Below are 12,322 nucleotides of genomic sequence, written 5' to 3' on the forward strand. Positions count from 1 at the left end.
TGGGACTACCAGCATCTAGTGGCAATAACAGCAATAAGGAGGTGAAAAAATTTTACACCAGCACAAGATGAAATGTGATCTGCACGTGTTCTCTTAGTTCTTATATGGTGAGGTGTTCTCTTTCGCAGTCAAATGAGGCTATTAAGACTGTCTATTGTTGTGGCTTACATAAATTGTTAAATTTGTCCTTTATTCCATAGAGGTGCTTGCGAATTTTAAAGTGGTTTTTGGCTTTTGCTTAACCAGATCCACTCTCTCGACAAGAAGGATATGGTGTCCAGTGTGCTAGAACAGTTCGAGACATGTTAGTGTGATGAGGTAGGTAGTACTTGTTATGGATAAGTTTGAGATAAGGCAACACGTTCAAAGATTTTGTGATGTGATAAGTGGAAGTGTGGTGAGAATATGTGATTGGTAGCACACAGTTTTAGTATAGAATTTGGTAAGAGGAATATCTTTTTGCGCTGTTGGTATGGTAAGACAGGCAAATATATATCAATGCTTTTGACCAGATGACAATGCATAAATTTATAGTGAAACAACATAATAAATAAATAAAATAATGCTGCTGCTTTTCTATTTGCACCGCCATGCACCGCCTCAAAAATTTTTTATAAAAACATCTGCATCTATGATATGGAAATCTTGTCACTAGTAAGGCAGTTATTGTGAACGTGGGAAGACGAATCCAACCATTATAAAAGCATAGTTATATGTAACAATAAGGCTGTAATAGGTGTCTGTAATAATGTATTCTGATCTGACAGGCCGACAAGACTGAAGTAATTTACATGCTCATTTAAATTCAAGGACGGAGAGTAGATAGCTTTCAACAAAAACCTGAAAAATATATTTATGGTATTCGTCACCATACAGAGTGGAGAAGGCTGATGCCAATGCATGCCTAGCTCCCTATTCGCTGTCATCCCAAAAACGAATGTAACCCATTGGCCAGTGAATCGAATTCGTAAAACTATATATCAGAAGTATATAAAGTTTATTGCAAATAAAAACAGCAATAATGTTGAAAAATAAATAAATAACGGAATTCATCAACAACAAATATTTACCACAATTTGTATAATAAGTATGTCATCATTACTTCAAACCTGCTACAAGTTGTAGTGTTTTAATTTTACACAATATTCGATGAGAGCCAGATTGTAGGACAGGATGCTATTAGCATGCAAGAGGAAGAGTGCTATTCTCTACACTAGCCAACACCTGCACTGCTTCAAAACCTTTCTTGCTGTTCGTACATAAAACAATTCGAAATTTATTGTCGTTAATCTTTTGTTATTAACAATATTTAGTAAAAATATTATTAATAATATTTAATAAAAATATTATTTAAAATTTCTCATTTTAGAAGCCCTGAGACTAGCTCATACAGATGGCCTCTTTGTGTAGATCGCATTTATCACAAGCACACTCAGTGATGGTATGTCCAGTATATACTTCTGGTTCATGGTCCCCTTCACAGTCGGTGAGCATAGCATAAATCTTCTCAAAGGAAGTGACCATGCATGTCGGATGGTAGCTCCGAACATGAAAGGGTGGCTCCATATCAAATACCTGCAAATCAAAATTAGGGAATGGAAAATTATGCATGACATGAATATATGTCTAGAAGTTATCTTCTCTTGAGTTGCTTTTGTAAAGAGGACAACTTATTGGAGATAAATGTGACAATATATCAATCCACTTTTAGTCAGGATCTTGGTCCTCTGGAGATGAATAACTCTATGGCGGAATAATTTTTAAAAAATTTGTCGCGCAGTGCTCTTTGTTACCCAAGTAATCTTCGTGCCTGTAAAGACATTGCTTTCCTATTCTCCACTCATGCCCTCTGGCTGGGGTATGCATTACAAAATATCAAAAAAGTGTCAATTATGGATTTGGTAAGTAATCAACATTCGCTTTGTCGGACGCGCACTTCTAAACTTGGAGTTATCTCCTAAATGTCGGTTGAGTGATATATGAACAAATTCAATAAAACATTTGTTACGGGCATTCGGTTATCACAACCTAGACATTAAAATATTTATAAATATGTCAAGCCACAGATTGTGCTTACGCATCAGCTACCACCAGTGGTTATCCACCATCAGAGGACTCTTCCTGACACGATTTATTATCTTATAAACCCCAACAAAGCACAAACTACTAATTTTCTCTTCACGCTGTGCAGGGTATGATATTGAAATCTGAATCACAACTGTGCTGTGCACACCTGTGCTTAAAAAACTGCCTGCGTCTATTAAATTTTTTTCAGGCTGTTTCAGAAAGAACAGCATTTTTTCAAAAGTGCATAACAGCTAAGATGGTCAGATCATGATAATCGGAACGGATGCAGAACTGCAGAAGATGTTATTATTGTTATTAAATTTGCTAACCAAGTTGTTTAACCGAGTTCTGAGCTGGCCGGATACGCTCATCTAGGATCCCATACCCACCCCTAATCCCCTTGCCAATGACCTATAGATTATGCTAAATAACGATAGCTTATACTCAAAGAGATCGGGCATGCCTTCGCTTATTGAGTAGCTGACGTGAACTGACAGCGGTTATTTAGTCTGAGATTTATCAGCCATAACAGAAGAATCTGGAATTTTAAGTCGGAGTTAGGAATGCCTACATCTTTAGCAGGACAAAGGTTTCTGATCTTCTTAATTGCATTGAAGGTATTTAAAACATCTCTAATCCGCTGCAATGGAATGAATTTAATGTACCGAAGACTCCAAACTCTACGCATACTAATTGCAACCCTTCAGGCTAGCCTTCTTCGCTTGCGAATGGACAAACTCAATTAAAATGGCGAGCAGAAGTTATAGGAACTAAACTCAAGCTTAGCACAAATTATTAAGCAGATTATAAGATTATTGACTAATCCCAATTAATCTTACCAATTATGGTTATGAGTTGTTTTGTGAATTTATTAAAAACACCTTTTTTCATTTCACCCAATATTATAGGAGAAAAACTGGCGTAAGTAGAAAGAGAAAGGTGATAATATTTCATTTAGAAGTTGAGTGCAAGATGTTTGGAAATACAGTCAACAAGTAGGAAGGAGATGATTCTGTTGAGGCACTTGTTGCTTCATGACTGTCAATTTGTAAAGAGAAACCAAGTAGCCTTCAGAGTAGATGGTTTTGTTTGTTTCATACATTGATAAAAGATGATCAGCCAGAGCAATATCACTCAGTTTAAATCAGATAGTTTGCAGGTGAGGGTTTAAAAGGCTGGTTCTCACGAACCAGGCAGAGTTTTGACACCAAATATTTTTAGCGACCCGACAGAGAGCGCGGCACATATAAGTATGAAGTTTGGATGATATTGGCCCTATGTATAGTGTTTATGTGGACTAACAGACAGACATTCAATGACAAGTGGGATTTATTAATATACATCTTATAATAAAACGTAATATAACAATCAACAACGGTGGAGTCAGCAAAGTCTATTAAAGTACAACATAATGCTACCATCATAACCTGTAAAAGTAGCCTACCAACTAACAACGTAATATTACTATTAACCTCGGAAGAACTCATACAACCAATCAATTTACAACAAAATAAAAGTTACAGAAACGAAGCAGTTATTATTATTAGTAGTATAGAATTTCGAACAGTTGATGAGTCAACGCTAAGTGTGAAATCTTTCTAAGCCTATACAACTGGCTGGATGTACGAAGTGGCAACCTTCATAATCAGAAATCGACATTAATGGAGATTTGAACTGCCGGCCTCACAACCGTTAAACCTACCTATCTGTTCCAAATGAAGCTACAATGTTTGAAGGATTGACAACTGAAGGCGTGAAAACTGAGAGAGTGACAACTGAAGGCGTGACAACTGGAGGCGTGACAACTGAAAGGGTGACAATTGAAGGCGTGACAACTGAAGGTGTGACAACTGAAGGAGTGACAACTGAAGGAGTGACTATTAAAGGTGTGACAACTGAAGGTGTGACAACTGAAGGAGTGACAACTGAAGGAGTGACAACTGAAGGTGTGACAACTGAAGGTGTGACAACTGAAGGAGTGACAACTGAAGGTGTGACAACTGAAGGGGTAACAACTGAAGGCGTGACAACTGAAGGCGTGACAACTGAAGGCATGACAACTGAAGGAGTGACAACTGAAGGAGTGACAACTGAAGGAGTGACAACTGAAGGTGTGACAACTGAAGGCGTGACAACTGGAGGTGTGACAACTGAAGGAGTGACTATTGAAGGCGTGACAACTGAAGGTGTGACAACTGAAGGAGTGACAACTGAAGGTGTGACAACTGAAGGCGTGACAACTGAAGGCGTGACAACTGAAGGCGTGACAACTGAAGGCGTGACAACTGAAAGAGTGACAACTGAAGGCGTGACAACTGAAAGAGTGACAACTGAAGGCGTGACAACTGAAGGCATGACAACTGAAGGCGTGGCAACTGAAGGCGTGACAACTGAAGGAGTGACAACTGAAGGTGTGACAACTGAAGGCGTGACAACTGGAGGTGTGACAACTGAAAGAGTGACAACTGAAGGCATGACAACTGAAAGAGTGACTATTGAAGGAGTGACTATTGAAGGAGTGACTATTGAAGGAGTGACTATTGGAGGTGTGACAAGGAAAAGCTAAAAAGATAAGTCACTTGTTACCATTTATCTCACTGTGAGAGACTGCGATGATTTCATTTGCTACTGAGCTGTCGGTTTCCTAGCATTTAGAAACCTGTAACTTAGCGAACAACAAGCTATTGGAGTAATGACATAGCCATCCTATCTCGAAATAAACCTGTTTTCTGATTGAATCACAAGCCAATCGGAAGGGTTTTGTAAACAGTTTGAAAGGTCTTCTAAACTTTTCCGGCACTAGATGTCATTTCTGTTAGATATTGGCATTGATAAAGGTGCCTTTGAAAGACAAAATATACGATAACATACTTAAATGCTTACATATTCTGTTCAATAGGTGTGTCACGATTCAATATAGCTGCTTGAGATATCCTCAGCAACTTCAACTGCATCGCTCTCATATATAATGTTTTTAATTACGTAACAAGTATAGAAACTTGTCTGGAGACAATTAAAGCTTTCAACTGACAGTCCAGTTGTCAGAATTGTGATTGCGGCTAACTTTTTATTTTAATTAAAGATTTTTTTTAACATAATGTTAATGTGTTGATACATACCCATTTTAAAATGATAATATATCAATATATACTCATTATAATATAATGCTAACGTATTAATATATACTCATTTTAATATAATATTAATATATGCTCATTATAACATAATGTTAATATATACTCATTTTAATATAACCTTATTATCAGTATGTCAATATATACTTATTTTAATATACTAATACGTCAATATATAATCAATAATCATGTGAGAGAAAAAACACCAACCAAAACAATACTTTTCTTGTAAAGAACTTGATTAGAGTTATTGTAGGATCTGACGGTAGTACTGCTGATCGAAAGCACAGTATGGCTTAATTTCTGTAGAAGCAGATGTTCTAATGGATGAACATCTGACAGAATCAGAAATTTTAAACCTGACCGTGCCTTAACCGTAAACTAGGTTGTTTCATAACAGATTACATTTACATACCATAGAAAAGGTAAATAAACCCATTAAAGTAGTCTATTCGTGACTTGTTATCTTACTTTAATGAACTGAGGAAAGTCTTGTATGCAGTTTAAGGTGTACAAACCTGATAGGATAAACAAGCCCCTCGACAGATGTTAATAGTTATATTGCCTGTACAGTTCTCAGTCAAAACGCTCTGTGTGCGGGGCACCAGCTGACACGGTGTGTGAGTAGAAATGACTATCCTTGTCTTCAGTAATGTCAAGATAGAGGCAGCGATTAGATGCTTTAAATACATGTCGATAATCGTGAAGTGCCGAAGTCTTTGTCTATACCGTTAATGCCGATCGAACATTTGTAGATTCAAAATCAAGAAAGATGAAGCAATGAGACCAGAGTTATCTCTATACAACTGTTAAACACGTCTGTCAGGCAGTTGGTATTCATTCATGTGAGTCAGACACAGAAGGTAAAAGTAATGGTCACCCATGGCTCTACCAGGCTATATATACACAAAGCTCTCCGAATTCCTCATCACCTGCCAACCAGCTTCTGCGAGCGCCTTACGTCATCAGTCAGGCTTTCATCAGCCAGCGAATGACCCGTATTATCTCTAGAGCAGAGCAAATTAGATTAGTTTTGGCTGAGGAATGTCATCGGCATAAAAACAGGCATGAATGAGTTTATTATGCCAGCCAATAGAATGCAATTTATACTAGTTGTTTTATCTCATTCATAAAAAACCCATAAAATTAAGAATAACGAAGTTGTTGAAGGAGAATAAAACTCCAGTTATGTGAACTACTAGCATGGGTGCATCAAGATCTTTAAAGCTGTATATTCATAGAGTTACCAAGTCAACCTGCATAAACTGAAATAGAAAATGGAATTTCAGTAGCAGAATAAAGTACATGTACTTGACGCGAATACATAGCATTACTGGCAATACAGCGCCTCGATGAGAGGTCAACTTTCTACAAACTCAGTGCTTAGAGCTTACATCAGAGTGTGAACCCAGCGAAGTAAAATTACTACTAGTCAGGGCAGTTTAATGATATTAAAAGAGCCAAGGCTATGGGCCAGTTCTAACTGTATTGTTACCACTTTGAGTTGGCTCCTACAAACACTTACATTTGGCTCATACAAACACTTACAGTTGGTTGACACAAACACTTATGGTTGGTTCCTACAAACTCTTACATTTGGCTCATACAAACACTTCAAGTTGGTTGACACAAACACTTACAGTTGGTTTATATAAACATTTTAATGAGTTCATTGAAGTCACTACTATGTAAACAATAGAGGAGGGAGGTATAAAATGCTGACAAGATATTTATTTCTATGGATTGCAATCAAAACTAACAAATATCTTCACTCAAAAATGCCGAAAGTGGAAACATTGAATCGAAACATGCATACCATCATGGTTAGTTACTATGATAGTGATACTTTTAATATTCTGTAGCGCAGCATGCCTCAAGAGATTGACAGCCAGGTTGACTATAAGCTATTAGTATGTTATGGCCTTGAAGAAAAACCTGATGTACAATGCAGTCATGGTGGTTAAGTCATGGTGGTTAAGTCATGGTGGTTAAGTCATGCAAAATCACAAACAATATTGCTGCTCAACACTATTAAACGATTAAATGGTAGAGAAACAATAAATTTTTAATTAGACAGTAGCCAATCACCTGTGCCAGGCTGGATTGAAAACCTGAATTTACATTATTACACTATTATTAATATAATTATAATAATATAATTAATATATTAATATTAAGCCAATTATTCAAAATGAAAGTTTTGTAAAATACGAAGAGGCAATTTACATCTTCATAAAAATGAAGTAGGCTGCTTAGCCTTAGGAATCGGAAGTGTTGAGGGGCAACAAAGTTGTTTCGCTTCCTGTAGTATCCGGACTCGTGGTCCTAAGGGTATTCCTAATGTCCGCAATCTTTCTTCTGACATGTAAGGCAATTCCAACATTCCGATATGTTCAGCATTGAACAATGGTTGGTATTTCTAAAAAAGAAAACAAAGAGCAGGCACCCTTAATATTTTTCAAGTTCGTAGAATTACAAAAAACATTAAAAGGCAAATTTACAAGTATAGCCATGACAGCTACTATGATGGATCTGCCATATACATGTATATATATATATATATATATATATATATATATATATATATATATATATATACATGTATATATATATACACATGTATATATATATATATATATATACTCATGCTACAGACAGTACTGTTTCGGCTATTGAAGCCTCATCAGTGCAGCTCAGAGCAGGCAAGGGAGACAAATCCCATTGCCAATGAGAGTTGACTTCCTGACATGAAACAACTAAGTTGTCTCACAGACTTCAAGAAAGTCAATGTGTTAACAACAGTGTGCTCAAATCACATGTACATGTGTATGAATATATATATATATATTTATACACATGTACATGTATATATACTAGTTGAATGCTTGGTGTTGCCCAGGTAATAAAAAAGTCTTTGCACCTAAACATTACTTTTATTTAACATATACAACATTTACCATTCTAGCTTTTAAACTTTATACCATGAAAAAAACGTTTTTGTGCAGTTCAAATAAATTAAGAGAACAAATAAACACTGAGTATATGAAATTGTGTGTATAAAAGGGTTTCTGTCGCAGCAGAAGCTCGTTGTATTCAAAGTTTTGAAGGACAATACCAGTACCTTTCGATACTAGTACAAAACATAAAAATGAGATATCGGACTTTCTTTGTCTGATGTAACACAGAATGTAGAGGCAACTCCTACTCTAGAGAATGCAATTGTCCATGTGAAAATCATTTAGCTTTTACAAATTTACTAAAACCGGAAATATGCGTGTAACGGCAAATTGGAAATGGCACATTTGAGAATTACAAATTAAAAAAATAGGTAATGTTAAAAAAATTAGCTGTAAAAAACAAACGCAAAAGGTAATATTAATTAATAAAAAGTGCACATTTGGCATGTGCAATCACAAAAAGAACATACAGTAATATATGGTAAGAGTGATGGAAATGATAATATTAGCTTGGCCTTGTGGTTATGTGTGCTTGTTTGTAGACTTGTGATTTGAATGTCGCGAGTTCAAATCTATTACGAAGGTGATTTTTCATTACCAAAACTTTATCGCTATAACTAGACAGACGAATGACAGTTATACAGACAAACTTTGAAGTTGATATACATACATATTTAGTCAATCAAAAGTGAGCGAAGCAAATGTGATGCATACATTTTGATTTTAAGGTCAATCTGTGGTGATGGCTTCACATGTGATGAAATGAAAATACATAAAATGACTCATGACATCAGTTGTGTGATGAGTTATTATCATAAAGAACAGAATGAAATCTATTTCTATTGGGCTTAAGCTACATGTATAACATACTAATTTGTCTATGATTTCAAATATACCTACAGCTAGTACAGGTACAGCTAGTACAGGTACAGCTAGTACAAGTACAGCTAGTACAGGTACAGCTAGCACAGGTACAGCTATAGCTAGTACAAGTACGGCTCTAGCTAGTACAGGTACAGCGATAGCTAGTATGGGTACAACTAGTACAAGTACAGTTAATACAGGTATAAGTATGACAAAGTGCCAAGGGCTGGTATTGGAAGAACAACTGGAAGCAGAAAAGGCGATTCCGAATTGCCACTCGACAAGGCTGGCAGCTAGTTTCGAGGAAAAGCAAAAAGAGTGCCGTTACAGATGGCGATAGACAGATATAATATGGCTATAGATACAACTGACTGTTATCATTTACAGACTTAAAGGGCTAGTACTGTGGAGTGTTTCTTTTAGCAGTAATCGCAGTGTGTTTGTAGAAGAAACATGTAAGACCAATGAAAACTGTATCACTTCCTTCGCACAGAAGGCTGGGTCTTGATAGGTGGTCACATAATGAGATTCTTGGAAGCAAAAGGAATGTACTGATTGGTCGAGACCGGTATGATAGAAGGTGTGCCAGTCTGAGGCCAGATAAATGTCTGAGGAATGGAGTTAAAATAACTCTATGATAGATTTCTCGTGAGCTGTGTTTATTTGCTTTTGCCAGATGCAGTTCAATGACTGATCTGATCTATCTTAACTTCCGAGAACTGATGTCTAAAATTACATGGCAAAGGAGGTTGCGGGCAGCAGCCTGTTCCAGGAACTATGTAATGCTATTCTGTAGCAGAATAAATGTAATGAAAAGATCGTTTAGTAAGCAAGACTTCATATTGCGGCAGCATTTGTTGAGCAGAAACACTTTGTGACTGGCAGCATTTGAAGTAGCAGCACTTTGTAGTAGCGAAGCTTTTTTGGTGAGGGTGGGAATTTATTGTCAGAGTGTTACACTCACCTCATAACCCAATTGCTTGAGAAATATTTTCATCAAAGGAGGCTCTTGACCAAAAAGCCTGCAATATATGAGAAAAAATAAATGCAATATATATGATAATATGGTAATGTGATATTATATATAATATGTAATATATATATCTATACTATGTGGTATACAGATGGACAAGATAAATGCTAATTGGGGGCAATTATTATATATAATATGTGATATATATATCCATATACAGATACAGATGGACAAGAGAAATGCTAAATGGGGGCGACTAGAAGCGAACGCAGGAACAAATATTTATATCGTAACGGATGTTAAACTTGCAGATACTGGCTCAGGGAGTAATAAAATGTTCCAAGCCACCCGGAGACAATTTCAACAAAGTTTCAAATTTGCTTTCAATCTGTAAGGGCTTCTAACATAGATACATGTATGTCTGGGTTGATTCAGGTGGATTTATGTGCAGACAACTACAGTGTAATACGAACAACTAAATTTGTGTTTTGTAATAAGCTGAACTTTCATTGGCTAAACAAAAGTAAACACCTGATGTAAATGAAGGAGATAGAAATCCTGAAGGTTAGTTTAGGGTCCCTCAGAGGCTCTCGAGAAACAAACAATCCTAGTAAAACAATGTCGGACAGTTTTATTGTTTTGTGTCAACTTTGAGTTGTAGTCTTTAACCGAACAGTTCCATTTTGAAATGCAATTGCAATGAAATCTTTGATGGTTTCATGTAGAGTTTGAGCATTTCCTAAATTTGGACTAGTTACGACAATGCAAATGCAAACCTTTTGAGCTATTTTTCGTTGAAAAACAAGGAATATTTTTGTAATATTCAAGTTTTTATATGCATTACATGTACATGTATGTATTCGAGTAAACCAAAACTTGAAAGATATCTGTTTGTTACGTAAAAAAGTATTAGAAAAACAATCTTCATTTTGTATTTTAATGCAGTAAATGGTCCTATAAAGTAAATCTCCTTTTACATAGACTCAACTTTCCTTGCTTCGTATATGGTAATGTAAATCTTTACTATAATAAGGATCCTATCCGTCTGTCCAAAGATACTCTAAGAGCATTTGGAAAAGGACTCCCTTACACAGGAGTCGAACCATGGGTGTTGTTGGATCTATAGGCAGTAGCGCTAACAGTGTTTCCGTATGGCCAAGAGCCTCATGATGCGGCTTTGTACAAATCGTTTTTAATCAGTGAGTAGTTAATAAATTACCCAATCGTATCTGTACTTGAACAAAAAGAAACAATTATCTGCATGCGTTGAGCCAATAAAAGATATGTTGCCAACCCATCGTGAGTGAGGTTTTGCTTTGCGAAAACCTTTATTTTTAATCGCAATTTATTGTTTGCAATGGCCAGTCATGCTGGACGCATTACAGCTCCGAATTTTTCCTAATTTTAAATCTATGGACTTCGCTGATTTTTGTTGAATAATAGTACTACTAAGGGCTATTATTCATATTATATCAGTAATAATAATGCCGTAAACTCTAATAATATTGATAAATCATCTGACTTGGACATACTCGCGGTCTTTTTGAAAATGGCCAAAAAAGTGTTCGTTTTCATTCTGCGACGTGCATTTGTGGTAATTTTCATCAGCTGATGTAACATTTTGATGATTAATTTGATATCAATATATTTTTATAGGTAAATGGTTCAGAAGTTATGATGATTTATGCGTGCCCTTGTCAAATATTAGGTTTTACGGGATACGCAACTATGACCCGGTAAAGAAATCCGTTTGGTAGCGAAGAGTTAACTATGTGCGTACTGATTACCCATATATATATGAGTAATCTTTATTGTGGTAATCAATAATCAATAGTCATATTTTACAACATGTTTTCCACAAGGTACCACAGCAAGTAAATTAACTAAAAAGCAGCATATAATGAAAAAAAACAAACACAAAATAAAAAACTATAGTCTAACTAAAAAAAACTAATGAATAGTCTAACTAATATAATAAGGTTGGAACCGAATGCATAAAGTATGTAAAAAGCAAGCTTGAGGATTGATATGAGTATTGTTTAAACGAAAGTGAACAAATAAAAGCTCTGAAAATAGTTAAGCATATCTATGACAACAATTTTTTAGTTATGAAAACAACGAATAATATAAAAATGTTATAATAGTTAAGGCTAGCTTGTGAATGGTATTATTGGTCAAATGATAACTCATGACAATCTCTCACGGTGCACAGGACTGCCAATGTACTAATCCTTAAAATGTAAACATCCTGGGAACGGATTAATTACATTGTGTTTCCTCTGCTGACTAACAAAATTAATCAAACAATAAGATGTAGTAAAAGTAAA

The 12,322-nt window shown here is 35.8% G+C and overlaps 1 protein-coding gene and 1 long non-coding RNA gene across 2 annotated transcripts in view; both read right to left on the minus strand.

The window, feature by feature from the left end:
* Positions 1 to 978: 978 nt before the first annotated feature.
* Positions 979 to 6,118, minus strand: LOC137400083 (uncharacterized). Its single transcript, XR_010979214.1, has 2 exons — positions 5,720 to 6,118; positions 979 to 1,575 (listed from the first exon to the last, which is right to left on the minus strand). It is a non-coding gene; the product is annotated as an uncharacterized lncRNA (long non-coding RNA).
* Positions 6,119 to 7,176: 1,058 nt separating this feature from the next.
* LOC137400776 (uncharacterized) overlaps positions 7,177 to 12,322 on the minus strand; it is a 38,849-nt gene continuing 33,703 nt past the window's right edge. Inside the window, exons 15-16 of the mRNA XM_068087112.1 lie at positions 9,987 to 10,044; positions 7,177 to 7,620 (exon numbers count right to left, since the gene is read on the minus strand). Coding sequence (XP_067943213.1) covers positions 7,432 to 7,620; positions 9,987 to 10,044 — 247 coding nt within the window. The 3' untranslated portion in view covers positions 7,177 to 7,431. The remainder of the gene's footprint in view (positions 7,621 to 9,986; positions 10,045 to 12,322) is intronic.

Source organism: Watersipora subatra, chromosome 7, assembly GCF_963576615.1.
Source record: "Watersipora subatra chromosome 7, tzWatSuba1.1, whole genome shotgun sequence".
Taxonomy (NCBI): Eukaryota; Metazoa; Bryozoa; class Gymnolaemata; order Cheilostomatida; family Watersiporidae; genus Watersipora; species Watersipora subatra.